This window comes from Zootoca vivipara, chromosome 8 (assembly GCF_963506605.1).
Source record: "Zootoca vivipara chromosome 8, rZooViv1.1, whole genome shotgun sequence".
In the NCBI taxonomy this organism is placed as follows: Eukaryota; Metazoa; Chordata; class Lepidosauria; order Squamata; family Lacertidae; genus Zootoca; species Zootoca vivipara.
This window is the reverse complement of record NC_083283.1, coordinates 81195008-81215427: the sequence shown is the minus strand read 5'-3', so window position 1 is coordinate 81215427 and position 20420 is coordinate 81195008. Positions and strand designations below refer to the sequence as shown.

The following is a 20420-nucleotide window of genomic DNA, read 5'->3' as shown; positions in this document are numbered from 1 at the left end:
GGGGGACGACACAACAGCCTGAGGCTCAAACAGGTTCAGGAAATGAACCATTAAACTATGGGTTAGTGTTGCATCCAAAGAGGCCTCATCTTTCTAAGGCTTCCTCGGTTACTTAGCAACAGGAACTACTAAAGATGTAACTAAGTGTGGGCCTGTCTCTTAAATGGCTGCCACTCCATAGATGGCAAAGGAGAAATTGTACACTTAAACAAATATGGTATAATGTCTCCCTGACCCTAATTCTCTCTTATCAGGAAAGAAGACATGGAATCTCCGACTTATGGGGGGAGAAGGGGAAGGGAGCAAATGAGCCCAAAGTCAGCACTTCCAGGAACCGCATAGTGCCTGAAGAAGCCCTCGGATATGAGAACATGAATATTTTTTTGAGTGAGCTGATTTTGCTGTTTATTCAAAAACATGTAGCCCCTTTGTGCCTGGGGATGTGCCAAAACATTTTTCATGTCTGCCGCTTCCTTACAGTGGACACAAACCATTTAGAAATGTAAATATCAGTCATATTGAAGCCTGGGTGTATTCCACCCTCTTTTGTAGGGTAACAATATCAGCTGAAGGGTTGTATAATTTACCAACTGTAAACACATAGCACATTTACAAAGTGTCAAATCGTTTAAGGATTCAAAATATGGACAGAATCTCTTTTAAAATACTAGACAATACAGACGGAACGGACTCCCTCAGGAGGTTGTGGAATCTCCTTCCTCCAGAGCAGCTGTTTATCAGCTCCACCTGGTACGCAGGCTGAGACCCTACCTGCCCGCGGACTGTCTCGCCAGAGTGGTGCATGCTCTAGTTATCTCTCGCTTGGACTACTGCAATGCGCTCTACGTGGGGCTACCTTTGAAGGTGACCTGGAAACTACAACTAACCCAGAATGCAGCAGCTAGACTGGTGACTGGGAGCGGCCGCCAAGACCACATAACACCGGTCCTGAAAGACCTACATTGGCTCCCAGTACGTTTCCGAGCACAATTCAAAGTGTTGGTGCTGACCTTTAAAGCCCTAAACGGCCTCTGTCCAGTATACCTGAAGGAGCGTCTCCTCCCCCATCGTTCTGCCCGGACACTGAGGTCCAGCGCCGAGGGCCTTCTGGCGGTTCCCTCGCTACGAGAAGCCAAGTTACAGGGAACCAGGCAGAGGGCCTTCTCGGTAGTGGCACCCACCCTGTGGAATGCCCTCCCACCAGAGGTCAAAGAGAACAACAATTACCAGACCTTTAGAAGGCATCTCAAGGCAGCCCTGTTTAGGGAAGCTTTTAATGTTTGATGGATTTCTGTATTTTAATGTTTTGTTGGAAGCCACCCAGAGTGGCTGGGGGAACCCGGCCAGATGGGCGGGGTATAAATAATAAATTATTATTATATTATTATTATTATTATTCCTTAGAGGTTTTTAAGCAGAGGTTCGATGGCCATCTGTCAGGGATGCTCTAGCTGAGATTTCTGCATTGCAGAGGGTTGGACGAGAAGACCTTTGGGTCGCTTCCAACTCTACAGTTCTATGATTCTATTGTTCTAAGACTCCAGGCGAACATCAATACCTCATAGTCATCGCTTGAAGTCACAGGCTCAAGCAATGTGTAAGCTCTTTTAAAAATGGAAGAAAGATGTTAAAACGAACCGAGCTTCTTTTGACAGGTCCTTAGAAAAACTACACTGGTATATTTTGGGAAACTCAAGGCAATGGACTAGAGGATTTTAAAATCCTTGTTACCTGGGCAAATTATCCTGGTGTTCAGCACTGGAAGGTTTTCTTTGCTGGCCGTGCCGGTTGTTGCTGAAAAAGAACTTGCATGTGAAGGAATGCGACTTCTCCGTCCAACTGGAGATTTGGGGGCAGTTTTAACTATTCAGAGAGACAGAAATATATACATATCCCTAAGTAGAAATAAATCGAGCCTTTTGCCTATGAAACGAATAAATAAGCCATAAGTGTACATTTTCTTTATTAGAAAAAAGACTACGCCTGTGATTTATTAGTTTGCTTGTTTATACTCCTTATTGTGGAGCAATCGCCCCTGGTGGTATATTTTTGCGCGGCTTTGCATTTTGCTTCTCTATCACTGCCCTGTGTATTGTTTGTTGAGGTTTAAATAAATGGGCAGTGGGGGAAAGGCAGGAAGGAAAGCAAGGGGGTGAATAGCAATTGGTTTATCCCACTGAAGGTTCCAGCTGATAAATGAGATGGAAGGAGCCTGAGCGAAGGAGCTCCTCTATACAAGACCCTAGAGTCTAGGAGGTTCATGCACATACTTGAGCTAAGATAAAAAGATAAAAAGAGAAATAACAAACAGAGCTTGGACAAAAGTATGGAATATAGGCATGAGCTTCTCTCCTTGTGTAAGCCTTACTGAAAAAGATTCATTGCAGACTTATTTAGAATCCTTAAGCAATGACTATTTTGGGGCTACTTACTTGAGTGAGCTTCAGATTCCTTTGTATCTTCCTCTTTAGATTCATCCAATTCCTTACTATACTTCATCGATGACTGATTTATTTGCACTTCTGAATGGGCATTCTGTTCATCTACAACTATAACAGCAGGTAAGTATGTGTCAATGTTATTATTCAAATTTCTGAAATCTACCATGTAGCACTAAATAAGAGTTAACTATGCAAGTAAAAAATATAAAGAAAATGTACTGCTAGACTCCTCAGAATATCTCCTGAATGTTAGGGTGGATTTACACATTTGGTTTTTACTGGAAAATACAATGAGAAATTTGTGCATTCTTTTCATGTGCATTTACTGTTATTATTGTACTCCCTTTTGGTAAAAGAAAGATAAGCAAAGCACTATTAAATTTTCAGAAGGCATCTCCCATAGTTTCCTCCTGTAGTTTCTGCAGCTGGACTGCCACCACCCTCTCAAACATGTTTCCCAAAGAAGAGGCATTTGCGACTAAATACAGTGGCCCCTCGACTTACGAACTACTCGACTTACGAAATTCTGAGTTACGAATGGGGAAAAATGGCCGCACGCTTACATTTTTTCGACATCCGAAAGGAAAACCGTTGCGGTTTAGATGGGGTTTTCGCGACTTACGAATTTTAGATACGGTTTACTCGACTTACGAATTTTTCTGTTTCCAATGCATTCCTATGGGAAACCGCTTTTTTGACTTACAAACTTTTCGACCTACGAATGTGCATTCGGAACGGATTAAATTCATAAGTCGAGGGACCACTGTAGTAGTTTGCCATGTACCCGAGACCTGAGTACTCCCTCCTTATTCTGTTTTGATACTTTATTCATGTTACTAGTGTAATTCAGCCCGTTAAGTAAACAGGCGCTAGAACATCCTGGGGTTCGGAGAAGCGCTTGCGCAGCGCTTCTCCGAACCCCGGGACCTGTCCTTGTTTGTGCATGCAGTCTCTGCATCCAATCCCTGTGTCCGTGGGGCACATGCGCAGTAGCGCGGACACAGGGACACAGGGAATCTGGACGCAGAGACACTTGCACTTTATTATATAGGATGTGCAACAACAAAAAATCAAATATACAAGTAGTTAGCTTTGTAGTAAGTGGGATTTTTAAAAAAATGAACCAGAAAGTGCCGTAAGTAAAGTTAATAAGCAAGATTGTCTTCCAGAAGCACACCTTTTTCTGCTTGCTCAATAATTTGCCTTAGAGCCTTCTTCAGGCTATTTGCTCTGAGCATGAGCTGTTCTCGTGGCTTGAAGATCTGGTGTGGGACCGATGTTCTGTTGCTCTCTGTCAGCGGCTCCTTGGCATCAGACAGAGACTCTTCGCTTGATGACTCTTCAGCTGCTTCCTCCGCAATGGGGGAAGTGCTTCGTGGCAACACAGGGGCAACCTGGGCTTCAGCGTGAAGAGCCTGAAGCAACAGGTTGAGCTTCTCGTTCAGCTCGGAACACTAACAACATCACAGACAAACGGAAGGAAATATACACAAAAAGAAATGCACATTCATACGTAAGGCTAAATAAACACTAAGCAATTGTTTTGACAATAAAGCAGCCCACCAGCACCCTGGCAAATGGCAATGATTTTACTACAGTTTTCTCATTTTTAAAGCAATGTTTTTGGGGGGGTTTTAAAAACATGTTTTATTGATTTTCCAACACTAACAAAAATAAAAAACAACAACAATACAAAAACAAAACAAATTGAATTCCCTCTAATCTTCGGCCCTCCAGATGTTTTGGACTACAATTCCCATCATCCCTGACCACTGGTCTTGTTAGCTAGGGATCATGGGAGTTGTAGGCCAAAACATCTGGAGAGCCGCAGGTTGGGGGTGCCTGCTCTAATCCCTTTCCTGGTTCCATTATTTGTCAACATGCTGCATGTCCATTGTTAAATTTATAACATATTTAAATCACCTATTAGCCAGTCATTGTAAAATTACAAGTAAACTTAAAACCCTTCTAATGTATTAACCTGTATGCGTTGCTTCTGTATATATGCAAAAAACACCTTCCACTACTGTATTCCTTAAATTCATTGCTGTCTCTTCCTCTTAATTTTATCATCAATTTTGCCATTTCAGCATAGCCCATTTAGTTTAACTTGCCAATCTTCTTTGGACGGGACACCTCAAAGCAATGTTTTTTGGAAGCAATGCCATCGGCTTCTGCAGCATCACCGAGCGAGCCACCGCCATTTTGAATTGGTTGGAGTGCTCCAGAAAGAGGGCTCCGACTCCAAGATGTTTCCTGACCAATGGTGAAGCATCAGAGCTGCTCAGAGGACACTGACCAGCCGTCAATGGTGGCCGCAGGAGCCACTGCTGAAACCCTCCGGAAACCCAACTATCTAGAGTCGGGGGAGGGGAATACCCTTATGCGGGAGCCACTCCTGAACATAGTCACCCAGTATGGATAGGACTGGGAAGTGTTCGTGTGTGCATGTGGCACCCTGTATGTGTGGACACTGTTTATGGTGCATGTGTGCTTCTGTGTGGGTCTCTGTGTATGGGTACATCTGTTGTGATATGAGTGCTGGCGTAAGGCCCTTGGAAGAACTGACCCAATATAATAATAACAATAACAATAATAATAATAATATATTATTTATACCCCGCCCATCTGGCTGGGTTCCCCAGCCACTCTGGGTGGCTTCCAACAGAAATATTAGAATACACTAATTTCTTAAAGATTAAAAGCTTCCCTAAACAGGGCTGCTGTCAGATGTCCTCTAAAAGTCTGGTAGTTGCTTTTCTCTTTGACATCGGGGGGGGGCATTCCACAGGGCGGGCGCCACTACCGAGAAGGCCCTCTGCCTGGTTCCCTGTAACTTGGCTTCTCACAGCAAGGGAACTGCCAGAAGGCCCTCGGCACTGGACCACAATGTCCGGGCAGAACAATGGAGGTGGAGACGCTCCTTCAGGTATACTGGGCCGAGGCCATTTAGGGCTTTAAAGGTCAGCACCAACACTTTGAATTGTGCTTGGAAACTGGGAGCCAATGCAGGTATTTCAAGACCGGTGTTATGTGGTCTCGGCGGCTGCTCCCAGTCACCAGTCTAGCTGCAGCATTCTGGATTAGTTGTAGTTTCCGGGTCACCTTCAGAGGTAGCCCCACGTAGAGCGCATTGCAGTAGTCCAAGCGAGAGATAACTAGAGCATGCACCACTCTGGTGAGACAGTCCGCGGGCAGGTAGGGTCTCAGCCTGCATACCAGATGGAGCTGATAGACAGCTGCCCTGGACACAGAATTGACCTGCACCTCCATGGACAGCTGTGAGTCCAAAATGACTCCCAGGCTGCGTACCTGGTCCTTCAGGGGCACAGTTACCCCATTCAGGACCAGGGAGTCCTCCATACCTGCCTGCCTCCTATCCCCCACAAACAGTACTTCTGTCTTGCCAGGATTCAACCTCAATGCATCCTTTAGGCTCGAAAAGGCCACCCTTGGTTTAAAGGAAGGTCCTCCTGTTAACGAAACCTTCTCACATGAGAACGAGCACTGGGAAATTGGTGTGGCATTCATTACTTAGGTCTGAATGATTCATGGCGGCCACCTCCATTGGGAAGCCTTGCTGGGCAGCAAGCTGGGCTTCAGTTAGGAGAGAAGCCTAGGTCTAGACTACACAGCTGTTTGGTCTTCAGGCTCCCCCATCCAGCAGATCAACATTTCAGCTTCTCTGTCACTGCCCCAAAGAGTAACCAAGTGTCCCCTTTGACGGCGTGGCCTCCAGCTTGTCCTGCCCCACGAAACCGGTCCCTCCATATAGGGACTTTGCTAAGGCACCCAAAAGGCGGCCTAGTAGGAGCTTTGGTATTTCCTGCTCCCTGCTCTTTCCCTTCCTAAATTTTCTGTCATGAAGAATATGGATCTCAAGACATATTATTATTATTATTATTATTATTATTATTATTATTATTGCATTCTAGGAAGCCAAAGCCAGGGCACAGACATAATAAACTGTACAACATCTGTATTCATTAAAGCTATTTTAGAACTCGGGATAAAAAAAGTTTACTCTGGCTTCCGAATGAACTTCACAAGGAAACTTAGGAAACCAAAACTAAAACCAATTTAAAATGCAATACAGATTTAACCAATTCTTGACTTCACTCCAAGAGTTTACTAAAAAGTGTTTTACTAAAATCATTTTGAGAATTTATACAAAGAAGCAAATCTTAACACTGGGAAATTTCGAACACCGATACATTTGAAGTGAGGGTTTTTTTGAAGGAAGGAAAGCTTAATTCTTACTTTAATGGCCATAGCATCAGCTTCTGCGTTTTCCATGGGTCTGTCACAGCTCTTTCCTATTTTAGCCACAAAGCCTTTTACAGTTTCACATAATATCCTTTTATGAGAGAGACATAAACACCAACAAGGCAAAGAGAAAGGGGATGATGTTGGAATATCAATTCTGTTTGAGGCAGTAATATAGTTTCACTGTTCCCAACGAACATCCATTTAGAGTCCAACAGCCATGCATTTTCTATCACACAAGCAACGGCCCTGAGATTTCACAGCCCAGGCGCATCTGGGTTCCAGCTCCCTTATCTTCTTGCCATATTTCTTGCAGCCGTACCCCTTGTGGTGGGGAGGCAGGGAGAGAAGGGATTGCTTTGTCTTCACAAGGAAGACTCCAGGCACTGCCACCTTCTCAAATGCCACTTCTCCCTGCACAGTAGCAGCATGAGACTTAGGACTCTGGCAGTGTGTGTGTGTGTAAGAGAATACAGAAAAGGTGAAATTCAAGATCGATAGGTGATGCTGGAACCACAACTGTACACAACTGAAGCCCAAGGGACATGTAGACCTAACCATTTACATTTCTAACGAGTCTGACATTCTTTTGTCAGCCGAGGTTCATCGCAGCTTGTTGTGAAGCATTGTTGTACAAGCACTCTGCCACAAGCAGAAATATCACAATTCCACATCTGCCCTGAAGCGTTGCTGAGCCATAACTTTGCTCCCGAGCCTGCAGCGCCCTTGCATGTAACATCTGAATCGGGCAAAAGTCCAAATTTGAGTGCGCAAGTAAACGTTCAGGCTTGCATGCATATTAAAAAAATATGGAACACAAAACTGCTCTACACTATATTGTGACGTGCAGGGTTTTTTTTTAACTTACTTGGCCGATGATATGACAACCGAGTGCTGATCAGAATCAAGGATCTTCGCCAGATGAGCAGCAACTGAATCTTCATACATAGACATCTAAACATTAAGAAATAATTATTCATATTCTACCTATGATTGTGTTGAAGTAAAAAACAAATCTCACACAAGCACATCCCTTTCTGCATCCACCAAAGCTGCCTTCTATACAGTAATGCTAGATGTATCTGCGGTTATTGATTTTCTTAGCCTAAGAACGCTCTCTAGGTCCAGTCGCGGACGACTCTGGGTTGTGGCGCTCATCTCGCGTTATTGGCCGAGGGAGCCGGCGTACAGCTTCCAGGTCATGTGGCCAGCATGACAAAGCCGTTTCTGGCGAACCAGAACAGCACACGGAAATGCCGTTTACCTTCCCGCTGTAGCGGTACCTATTTATCTACTTGCACTTTGACGTGCTTTCGAACTGCTAGGTGGGCAGGAGCTGGGACCGAGCAATGGGAGCTCACCCCATCACAGGGATTCGAACCGCCGACCTTCTGATCAGCAAGCCCTAGGCTCAGGGGTTTAACCCACAGCGCCACCCGCGTCCCATTCAGACATGCCTAGGATTGCTTTGTTAATTATATTTCATTTTTTTCAAGCTCTACAATTCTATCGCATCCCAAAACCTATATTCACCTGACATTCCTCAGACTCCTCTTCCGGAGTAACAGGAAGAATAGACTGCTTTGTTGGCAGTTTCAATTCGTAAGACATTATGCTCCACCTGAAAAAAAGTGGTGATCAGACAACAATATCCAGGTGATCAAACAACATGCAAAGGACCAAATTCGCACAGCAAAATCAATTTGTATTCGCATTGGAAGAAAAAGAAATAGTCACTCAAAGGTAGGTTTGATGAGGCCCTAAGCTACTGAAGTAATGGGGCCCTTTATATGTCCAGCTGTCCTTTCTCGAACTCAGGCCAAAAGAAGATGGATTTCAAATAAATCTTCACAAGGTTTTATTGATGCGATGCAGAGTTTAAATGGAAATCAATCCCAATGTTGAAGGCAAATAAAGGTAAATTCCAGTAGAAATCAGGACAGGGCCCTGTTTCGACTATTCTTCATCAGCAAAGATTCGCAGGTCAAAGTGTACCAAATATGTACACTTGAGTTCTTGCAATTTATCGTTTATTTCTGGACTTTCCCAAGAACTCCAATTTCTACAGCTGTCCTTTCTCAACAACAAATTGCCACTGTTTTTTGTGTTGAATATATGCTATATGGTAATTTATGGACCTAACAGGTATCTAAAGCCATTTGGACATGCAGAATGTAGGCACCCTATATATAGAAATGAGCAAACCAGTGATATTTTAGGGAGCAGGCTAGCAGGCGGGGCCCATGACTTACATCATAGGAGCCTACACAACACAAAACACTGTAGGTTTTATTTTATTTGTTTTTTAACTTATATTTTGGAAATGTACATCCAGGTGTTTTTTTTTCCTTTAATTTTTTTGGGTGCCCCCCAAGAGAGTGGGGCCCTAAACTAGAGCTTGTTTAGCTTATATGTAAATCCAGCACTGCTTATGAATAAAATTAATTGGGGTGGGGGAGATGAAAATGACGCTTACTTACCTGTCTAACATTTTGGTACTAGCTCGTTCCAACTTTTCCAAAATTTGAGGAAGCTGTGTGTCGTCATCACAAGACCCTCCCCAGCCAAGGACACGGGCAAGGTCATTTCCTGTACCCAGGGGTAACACTCCCAAATGACACTAAATGAAATAAGAAATATTCTGTTTAAAGTCAACTTACAGACCAATATTTGTGGGGTTTTGTCTTTGTTCACTTTTGTTTTGTTTTCTAGTTTCTTAAAAACCCACCTCACTCTTTCTTTCCTACTCAATAAGAAGAAACAAATACTCACCTGTTTGTGTAAGTTGAGTTTATCAATTTCAGACAACACCCAGCCAACACTTCCGTCTCCTCCACACACTAGGATTCGGAAATTGTCAAACTTCTGAAATAATCGTAGACTGAAAGAGAACGCATTGTCTGTGTTCAAACCCACAAGGAGATACAACATTCACAACAATGACAGTGATAGCTGCTGATAGCAAATTATGCAGATTTTCAGAAGAGGGGAACAACCAAGAGCACTAAAGACTAACTATTTGTTATTAATGCAGGTTTTCGTGGACTCAAGCCCACAAAAACAGCCATCGCAAATCTGTTCGTCTTCCACTGATTTTCCGGCAATCACGCCTAACCTTCTGGAAATTTTATGGGAAATCACTTGTTGCTTTAAAAAAAGAATTCAGATCCAAACAAACCATTTTTGGTCTACAAGTACTAACCAAATACGGTGGCAGCATTATTGCAATGAAAGTGAGGTCTGCTCCAAGGCCAAACCCCTCAAAATGATGTGAAATATGCACAGAGCCCCTCTGCTTCTTCTTTTTTGCAAGTGAAACCGGTTGTATTCCCACTCACCCCTGCTTAAAATTGGGGGCCAGTGGCTATCTACCTAAATGGCCCAGACAGCTCTCCCAAAGTAATTTAGCAAACCAAAGCCAAACTTGTAACAGGGAGCGAAAGCCTCAAACATCCATGACAGGTGGTCATCCAAGCTCTGCTTAAAAACCTCCAAGGAAGGAGAGTCTGTTCCTTGGAGAAAGTTCTTGTCTGGTAACTTCTCTAGGCATCCTGCATGTTTCTCAGAAGAAGAAACTACTACATGCTTTGTAATTCTCCAATAATACAACAATCTGATATAGTGAACTCTAGCAGAATAAAGTTTGATTTAAATGCACCAATTTTGCAATGACCCAGTGTATTTTGGTATTTGCTGGAAGCCGCCCAGAGTGGTGGTGGAAACCCAGCCAGATGGGCAGGGTAATAATAATAATAATAATAATAATAATAATAATAATAATAGGTAGAAAAGCAAAACTCATTACCCTAAATGAGGCCCTCCATTCATTAGATCAAACACCTGAGCTGGATTTAGCGACTGCTTGAATCGTCGGAGAAATTTTACACCCTGATTGTCTCCACTCTTTGAATTGACAAAAACCAACAGTGGACTGGCGCAAGATGGTGGACATGTGGCTTTCCAGAATCCTGTAAACAAAGTAAGGAATAAAATGATGTAAATATGGTTGAAGGAACCAAGTGACTCCCATTTTTCCAACAGGATCACCAATTACTGCTTTAGCGGACAAAACAAAACAACAAATATCCACTCTAAAAAGCCAATTCTCACTTAGCTTCGACTTTGAAAAGGTCTAATTGTCCCCATACTAATTAAAGCCAATAGGAGGGTTGGGAATTAGCTGATTAAAGGGTTCAGGGTAAGTGCACAAGTGAAAACCACAAGTGAGACAGAAGTAAATGACTCTAACGCTTCTGCAAAGCACCTGCGAGGCAAGAGCAGCAACATTTTGTTCTGTTCTCTCTTGTATGGAAGAAGAGCTTGCAGATTTGCGGTGGGTTCAGACAGTGGCAGCAACATAAGGAAGTCAGGAGACAACTGACTTCCCTATAGACCAGTGGTTTTCAACCAGTGTGCCATGGCACCCTGGGGTGCCTTGAATGATGGTCAGGGGTGCCACGGGTACCACTAGCCTCTGTCTCTCTTTCTTTCCCTTTGCCTCCAATGGTCTCTTGAGTCTTTGCCTCCCAAAGGCTTGCACGACTGTTTGCAGGGCCGGCTCTACGTAGACCCCCGGTGGCGCAGGGCACCATGGCGCCGGCCCGCCAGGAGGGTGCTGTGAGCTGCGCCCGCCCGCTGGCCGGCCGGTCCGCTGCGTGCGGCGCCCACCTGCCCACCGCGCTGGGAAACGGGGCGGGAGGGCGCCGGAAAGATCGCGCTGTGCCTGCCCGCCCACCCGCCCACCGCGCTGGGAAACGGGGTGGAAGGGCACCGGAGAGATCCGGCACACCATGGCGACAGGGGCGCTTAAGGCAGCGCTGACTGTTTGTTGCAGCAGCCCTAGCTACAAGCTCCCTGGGGTGAATGGTGCCTCTGGGGCTGGCCAGGGGTGCTTCCAAGGCCTCTGTGGGGCGCTGTGAGGAGGCACCTCTCCGTGGGGTGGGGTGGGGGTCAGCTCAGAGACCAGGGGCAGCAGCGGTGGCTGCCCGGAGAGGCTGTCCTAAGGAGAGGGAAGAGGATAGGAGGCTGAGGGAACACTCCACAAGCGAGGGTGTTTGAAAAGAGGTGAGGGGCTGCCAGCTCTGCAGGCAAAGGGTGCCACAACTGGGCTCCTGATCCCTACAGGGGTGCTGCAGAAAAAATGTAGTTGATCAAGGTAACCGTGGACCCAAAAAGGTTGAACATCTCTGCTATAGACAACTGATTTTGGACCTCTTTTGTTGAGTTGGGTGGTGATGCATATCAGATTAAGACTAGAAAGGTGTTTGGTGTTTTTTTTAAGAACTCCTTTTTTGTTGTTTTTAAATTCAGAAGTCATCTGGGTCACGACAAAAACTCATCAATGGGGGGGGGGCAGGAGGAAGATTTTTATTTCTGGTTTCTTTCCAGTAAAAAGCAAAGGATGTTGGGAAACAAATATAGCCATACCAGTCTCTGGCAACTACTAAATAGCCATTTTTGGCACCAAAAAGCAGCCACAGAGATTGGGGGGGGGGGGGACAGCCTTTGCTAACCTTCATTAAAGCTTCCAAAGAATGTGAATATCGAAATAGCTTCAGCAACCTGAGCAAAAAGCTCTCGTTAAATCATGCTAATGGACATTATTGCCATGAAAATCACATTCAGGTCCCAATGGACATACAACACGCTCAGCTGTTCATGACTAAATTCCAAAATCCATTTAAAGAAAGAAAGATCAAATCCAAGTGTATAATGGTCCTATGAAATCCCAAGTGCTCATGAATCCTATTATACCCCCCCCCCCCAAAAAAATTACGACACTAAAAGGGTCAGGAATTATATATAGTTCCACTTGGTATTTGCGCGTGTTCTGAAATGTGCCAATAGGCCAGCAGCTCTAGCAATGGGAGTCATTTTCTTACAATATAAGAATGGTGATCTTTCTGCTAATTTAGCTGTCAATTTCAAATGATAATTACAAACAGAAAGTGAACATCTGCTGGAAACATCTGCATTGTGAAGCCTTCAAAACGTAATAGGTGATGCATATATTTGCAATGTACTACACAAAGGCCAATGGCAGCCATCCCACATTCTTCAAGATTCAGCTCGTCCACTAAGAGCACATTTTACTTAGAATTAAACACTATTGAGTTTATTTCCAAGTAAACTTGGGGGTCACTTCTTAGACGACATGTCTGTTGTGTTGCTTTTATTGTACTGTAGTGTTGAGTTTGTAAGTGGTTGGCTTGGACCCAGATTAGGCTCTTCCAATTGCAGAATGATGTGCCCACTAAATAGTGAGGAAGAGAAATGATTTTCACAGATTTCTCTTTCCCCCTGAAGTTTCCTGTGCTATCTTCTCACACCCTTCAACCTCCAGTGCTCCAGAACAGACTGAGGGAATGAAAATAAAGCAGGTGGACTCCGTGAAAAATCAGCTCCCCATCCAATGAATGAGAGGTTTGAAAAAATTAGCAAATATTAAGATTTGTTGTTTGAACTGAAAGCCTGCCAGTTAGGGTACCCCTGACCGTTAACTCCAGTCGCGGATGACTCTGGGGTTGCACGCTCATCTCGCTCTGTAGGCCGACGGAGCCAGTGATTGTCCACAGACATGTGGCCAGCATGACTAAGCCACTTCTGGCGAACCAGAGCAGCACACGGAAACGCTGTTTACCTTCCCGCCGGAGCGGTATCTATTTATCTGCTTCCACTTGATGTGCTTTTCGAACTGCTAGGTGGGCAGGAGCTGGGACTGAACAACGGGAGCTCACCCCGTCGCGGGGATTCGAACTACCGACCTTCCGATTAGCAAGCCCTAGGCTCTGTGGTTTAGACCACAGCGCCACCCGCATCCCAACTCCTCCTAAATAAAAGAACACCAGTCAAGATTACCCTTCGTGTCAATAAATATTTCACACTAGTGTCATTCAGCCCGTTCAGTAAACGGGCGCTAGCCGGGCGGGAACGAAGGGGAAGCCCTGGGACCGCGCAGGCGTCGCCTCCGTCAAGCGCCTGAGGCCCACCGGCCCCTCCTCCGCCTCCTCCCGCTGTCCCGAGTGGCGACGGCCTCCTCCACCTCCCTGCTGCGGCGGAGTGATGCGGGGCGGCGAGGCGGGAGAGCGAGGGGCGGTGCGCTTACCTGAGGCGCGCTGCGGGAGGCGGTGGCAGAGGCCTCTTCCTTCTCCTCAGGAGAAGGGAGGTGGAGGAGGCCGTCGCCACTCGGGACAGCGGGAGGAGGCGGAAGAGGGGCCAGTCTCTGCATCCAATCCCTGTGTCCATGGGGCACATGCGCAGTAGCGCGGACACAGGGACTGGACGCAGAGACACAGGGACTTTATTATATAGGATGCACATTTCCTGAGGCAGCCCGGGGACTGACTGAATGAATCGATTTATTATGGTCACAGGGAATAAAAGGAGGCAGCCAGCAGTGGCAGCAGTTGGCGACTCCCTGGGCAGGTGGTGAGCAGATCTGCCACCTGAGGCAATCACCGCACCTCATGGTCCTGGCTAGTCAGCCTCTTATTCGTAAGTCTGTATCTTTTGGTCTTCCCAAGTTGCTCCCTGGAGCAGATGGGGGTGGGCAGAGGAAATCAGCAAAAATCCTCCCCCTTCCATAGCATGGAGTAGAAACATCCCAGTTGGACCACAGAATCCAACTCCCTGTCCTTTTTCTGTTCTCTTCCCTTTCTGTCTGTGGACCTGAGTGCATAATTGGAAAGAGATCTCAAGAACTGCCCAGTTTTGCCAGGGCATTCCATGGTGTCTGGGTGAGACGGCAGAGCTGTATGTCTGCCTGTTGATGGAGAACCTCGGCACCATTTTAATATTCTGTACTTGTGCTAAGCTAACACAAGTCCCTGGTCCTGTTCGTAGACTTTATAAAATTGCAAAAAGGCAGCACCACCCTCTCTCTGGTCCCAATCAGCACAACTGCCTTGTGCAAGGCCTTTACACTCAATCTTATTTGCAAAGCATGTCACAAATAAGTATATTAAAGGACCTGCATACCATCGGAGTCTATGCTATTCAGTGCTGTAGGTGGAATAATGGATACTTTGCACTGGCCAAGTGGACACTTGCGAGGGAACAAATCTCTGCATGCAGTGTGCACCTGGAGGGGGAAAAATGAACAAGCAATGGACCGTCAATATACAGCCTTAATGTTATGGCAACAAGCATACACCTGAGCATTGTAATGGAAACACTCGTTTTTTTCAAGGAAAGGTATAAAAATAAAGGTGTGCTCTATTCCTAAGTGACAAAGCCACAACAGGCCTGGATAATTTCTGGCCCATCAAGCCTTCCATGTATATATAGCAGGAGAAGCATCATAAAAACTCAGTGCAAAAACAGATTGCTAACTAGTCGCTGCTGGTCTGGAGTGGCCGTCTGTGCAGCATCACAGATGGGTTCTGCCCCTGCACAGCGGACCCACTGGGAACATTTCGGAGATCTAATTAGGGAGCCCTTAAGAAGAGCGCTGTCACTTACATGCCTGCCTGGAGGCGAGACTACAAATAAAGCATGCATTTTAAAAGGAAGAAATACCGGTAAGTGGCAGAAAAGGGCAAGTTGTAAAATATCAAATAATACAGGTGAAATAAGGAAGTCTTTAATGCTTGATGTTCTACTGGGTTTAATGTTTTGATTTGTTGGAAGCTGCCCAGAGTGGCTGGGGCAACCCAGTCAGATGGTCAACATATAAACAATGAATTCTTCTTCTTCTTCTTCTTCTGGCTCAGGACTGTCTACATCAGGGGTGGCCAACTCCCACGAGACTGCAATCTACTCACAGAGTTAAAAACTGGCAGTGATCTACCCCCTTTTGTGGGGTTCAGGTCAAAATAGTTGAGCTTTTTTTAAGAAGGAGGAAGACCCATTGGGGGGGGTCAAAGTTGTTTTTTCAGGGAGGAGGTAAAATGTTGAGCTTTTTAAAGGGGAGCCACAGTTGTTCAGCTTCTTTGGGGGAGCCAATGATCTACCAGTGATCTACTGCAGACGTCCAGTGATCACGATCTGCCTGGTGGACATGGCTGGTCTACATATACTGAAAGTGGTTTTCCATTAGTCTTTCCCACCCTAATTGGAGATGCCAGGGAATGACCCTTTTCACTCTCCCTGCTTGGCTAATTCATAGAGAAGGGTGAAAGTTGGCATCAAAGTGAGACCCCTTGGTGTTCTTTCTTTGGCTCTGCATTGAGCAAGAGACTACAGTGGTACCTCGACTTACGAATGTTTCGACTTACGAACGCAGCTCCGTCCGCCATCTTGGATGTGGTTTAGATAGTATTTTTTCGACTTACGAATATTTAGATAGGGTTGCTTCGACTTACAATTTTTTTCTCCCAATGCATTCCTATGGGATTTGACTTACGAATTTTTTCAACTTACGAATGTGCATTCGGAACGCATTAAATTCATAAGTCGAGGTACCACTGTAGTATCTTTCCTGAATAACAGTATAGTCATATAATCATAGAGTTGGAAGAGACCACAAGGGCCATCCAGTCCAACCCCCTGCCAAGCAGGAAACACCATCAAAGCATTCGTGACAGATGGCTGTCAAGCCTCCATTTAAAGACCTCCAAAGGAGGAGACTCCACCACACCCCTTGGCAGCAAAATTCCACTGTCAAACAGCTCTTACTGTCAGGAAGTTCTTCCTAACAGGGTATCACAATTATACAAATAAACAGTGGAAGTACAGGAGGCAGAGAGAAAGATTTACCTCCATGTCAGGCTTGAATTTGTCTTCAAAAACCACCATGGCTGCCAAGGACCCTGAACCCATTTAGTAGCAAAAATGAAACCTTGAATATTTTTTAAATATCAGAATAAGCTATTATTTAGAAACTGTACGTCAAACTGCGCTATTTGTGACAGGGAAAGGTCAACATATTCCATTAGCCATTTGTTTTTTCTTTGTAATTTCTGTACAGTTCCTGTGATTTTGATTCATTCTTTTGACCTCACTTTTCTGCCCATGGATGGCTTCACCCTCCGGAGGCGGACTCCGTTGTCTCTCGAGACAGACAAACGCCAACCAAAAATTATGAGAATTCTCTAGGAGACTGTTTTGAGGGAAAGAGACTTGTACAATCTGAAACTCACCATTGTTTTACACCAAAGGCACTTCCAATCTTGCAGTCGCAGGACGCTGCCACAGGTCTTGTCACAAACTGCACATTTGGCACTGACGGGTAGATTTCCTTCTAACCACTGGTGAGGCATAGCTACCTGCAGCGGAGTGTTTTTAAGGTCAAGGTGGGGGCGACAGAGACAGAGAGAAATATGCACGTCACCTTTCTTTCAAATTCACTGCTTCCCCACCCACACAACCCATTTCAAAAACTACTACGGTTATATCAAACTAAGTTACACTCAGAAGAGTCACAGAAATTAATGGATCTAAGTTTAGCCCTTATTTTCAACAGGTTCACTCTGAAGAAGACTTAATGCTGGATACAACCCCTGAGGTTCTGAACCAAAGAGATCTGAGTACATATATGCCTTGGTGCAAAAAGTTCCCCTTCCAGTCGCCTAATGAAATGCCTGTTTCACGAGACACACACACACACACACACACACACTCTTTCAAAACTGGCTTTCTAGGGTCAGGGTGCTGCTGCAGGAAGGGGAGAAGTTGGCACAGCTGTGTCAACCTTTTTGGACAACTGCCATTATCAATTTCCCCCCCCCCTCAACTACACTTATCTGCCAGTGTAGCTTAACTTGTGTCAAGCATGCCAACAGAGCGGGTTGTTGGAGGAAGCGGTGAGGTGCGGGAACCTTGGCACAGCACCCCTTGCCTCCCCAGTCCCCCTTGGCAAGCAGCCCACTGTGCATAGCTGCCAAGTCTCCCGTTTTCCCTGGGAAACCCCCGCTTTTCCAGCTGTCCCCAGCCGAAAAAACAGATTTTTTTTTTGTTTTTCCCTGGTTTATTCTGGCGCGGCGGCCATTTTGGAACTGGGCGGAGCATGCTCAGAAGCGACGTTTGATGCTGCTATGCCCAGTTCCAAAATGGCTGCAGCGCGACTTCTGGTGCGGCGGCCATTTTGGAACTGGGCACAGCAGCATCAAAAGTCATTTCTGAGCATGCTCCGCCCAGTTCCAAAATGGCCACCACGCTACTTCCGGTATGCTACTTTCAGTCAGGTTCCTTATTTTTCACAGAGGAACATGGCAGGTATGCCACTGTGTTGTGTGAGGGGAGCAACAGAACCCCAGAGGCAGCAGCTATATCGCAATACCCGAAGCAAAAGCGGCTGGCTTTCCTCTAGTGGACCACAGGTGAGATTACTTTGGGTGTTATGGATTTCTTTGTGTAATAAGGCTTCAATCCAGCAGGATTAAATGTGCTAAAAAATATTTTTTTCCCTAATGTAGACAGGATCCATAATCACTTAAAATTGGCATTGTCCTACCTATTAGCAAATGTTTCATTTTTCTCCATAAAACCGAAGCATGTGCAGGGTGCTGCCTGCATTTCTGAGAAATACTTACACCATCTTCATCCTCAATAATATCTTTTCCGACTGAAGTCAAAGTAGTCCATTTGCAACTGTTTATTGCTCTGACTGCACATCTTTTATGAGCCTTGAACTTGCACACTGGGTGAAAAGACACACACATAATCTTTGAATGATTCACATCATCTTTAAGAAGCTTAATCAAACACAGATCACTTCATTGCACAAATAGGTAATGTTAAAAATGTAAATGGTTCAAAAGGTAACTGTTTAGTTCAGACACCCCCAAACTTCGCCCCTCCAGATGTTTTGGACTACAATTCCCATCACCCCTGGTCGTTAGCTAGGGATCATGGGAGTTGTAGGCCAAAACATCTGAAGGGCTGCAGTTTGGGGATGCCTGGTTTAGTTCGAATCCTTTCCCAGCAGTGCTCTGGAAGAGTGTTCATCCTACACTTCTTCCAATTCTACCAAACTACTGAGAGACTCACCCTGCAGGGTAATTTAGTTAGTTAGTTAGTTAGTTAGTTAGTTAGTTAGTTAGTTACCGGTAGTTAGTCAGTTAGATTTATAGGCCACTTAATCAAAAGGCTCTCTATGTAGTGTGCAAATAAAACTGGACATGTGAGTTAAAATCCACAAAGCAATTTAAAAACTATCAAATATAAACTATATGTCTAGGTAGGCTTATAAAAACAAAAAAGTGTTCTGCAGGTGTATAAAACGACACGGCAAAGCTGCTTGCCTCATATTAGTTTATACTGTAGACATAAGCAGTCAAGGCAGTGAAAGTCCACTCAGGCCCGGCTCTAGGCGCACTCCTGGTGGCGCGGGGTGCCAGGGCGTGGGGCTGGCAGGGGGGCGCTGCACGGCAAAGCCGCGCGGAAGCGTGCTGTGCGCTTCAAGGCGGGGGCGCCAGAGCGATCTCCGCGCCTCAGCGCCAGGGCGCCCGACCTGCTCGAGACGGCCCTGAGTCCACTAGTAGCAGATCTCTGTCTGTGCTACCTTCGTAAATGGGTGGTTAAAGGTATGGTAAAGGTAAAGAACCCCTGGATGGTTACGTCCAGTCAAAGGCAACTATGGAGTTGTGGCGCTCATCTCACTTCAAGCCAAGCGAACCGGTGTTTGTCCACAGACAGCTTTCCGGGTCATGTGGCCAGCATGACTAAACTGCTTCTGGTGCAACGGAACACTGTGACGGAAGCCAGAGCGCATGGAAACGCCGTTTACCTTCCAGCCGCAGTGGTACCTATTTATCTACTTGGACTGGCGTGCTTTCAAACTGCTAGGTTGGCAGGAGCTGGGACAGAGCAATATAGGAGCTTACTCCATTGCGGGGATTCGAACTGCCAACCTTCTGATCGGCAAACGCCAGAGGCTCAGTGGTTTAGACCACAGCGCCACCCTGCTAAGCAAGCGTATTGACTACTAAACCAAGTTCAGGCTAAGTAGAGTCCCAGCCTGTATCCTCCCCCTTTGCACTTCATCAAGGAACAACATCAGTCTGTGATCTAAACCAAATCCACATCCACAAGCAATCACTTGAAGAAACTTACTTTTCTATAATTTTTTGGACACCGTGCCAAATTGTCTCTTAAATTGTCTCTTGCGGGGATTCGAACTGCCAACCTTCTGATCGGCAAGCCCAAGAGGCTCAGTGGCAGAGTAAGCATCCAAGAGAAAGTGGCGCCTTGCTTGCTTGCAGGAGTCCACTGTGGGAATTACCTGCTTCACAGCACAGGGGCTAATGTGGAGAGGCACAAGGCAGCCCAAGGATCCCCTTAGGATGCTGAAAAGCCCAGCTCTCCTCCAGCCGCAATACTGCAATGCACAGGCACTGGCAAAAGGGTGTAACTAGAAGAGCCTGACAGTCAGAAGGACAGGAAGGTCCTGCTTTGCATGGGAAGCAAGGAATCTCCTGAACATGATCAGGCTGCCCATCTACTTAATGTTGTCAGCACTTAATATGTATCCCAACCTTTATTCCAGTTTGTAAGGAAGTGGTTCCCACTTCATAGATGGAAAGCTGACACTTATGGACCATGGTTTGTGAAAGCCACCTAAGGAAACCATGGTTTACGGGATCTGAAGAGATAATGGATGCAAACCCTTGCAGCAGTAAGGCTACTGTTTATTATAATTAAAGAATATTGCCTGCAAGCTTCTCGCCATCCCAGAAACTTTGTGTTGGTAGTTCTTCAAGAACAGCTGCTCTCTCCAAATGCCTTGGTTGATTCCAAAAAAAAGCAAAAGTGCTAATCTGACAGGATCCATGT

General features: G+C 45.6%; 1 protein-coding gene across 4 annotated transcripts in view; it reads right to left on the bottom strand.

Moving 5' to 3' along the window:
- DGKH (diacylglycerol kinase eta) overlaps positions 1-20420 on the bottom strand; it is an 87607-nt gene that overhangs the window by 23623 nt on the left and 43564 nt on the right. For 2 of the 4 annotated variants that reach the window (XM_060278066.1, XM_060278069.1), the window contains exons 6-17: positions 18179-18285; positions 16787-16912; positions 14685-14787; positions 10513-10675; positions 9480-9588; positions 9188-9327; positions 8241-8328; positions 7576-7661; positions 6702-6798; positions 3619-3895; positions 2433-2549; positions 1732-1863 (exon numbers count right to left, since the gene is read on the bottom strand). In XM_060278066.1, coding sequence (XP_060134049.1) covers positions 1732-1863; positions 2433-2549; positions 3619-3895; positions 6702-6798; positions 7576-7661; positions 8241-8328; positions 9188-9327; positions 9480-9588; positions 10513-10675; positions 14685-14787; positions 16787-16912; positions 18179-18285 — 1545 coding nt within the window. The remainder of the gene's footprint in view (positions 1-1731; positions 1864-2432; positions 2550-3618; positions 3896-6701; positions 6799-7575; positions 7662-8240; positions 8329-9187; positions 9328-9479; positions 9589-10512; positions 10676-14684; positions 14788-16786; positions 16913-18178; positions 18286-20420) is intronic. The other 2 variants (XM_060278067.1, XM_060278068.1) reach the window with 2 other exon arrangements.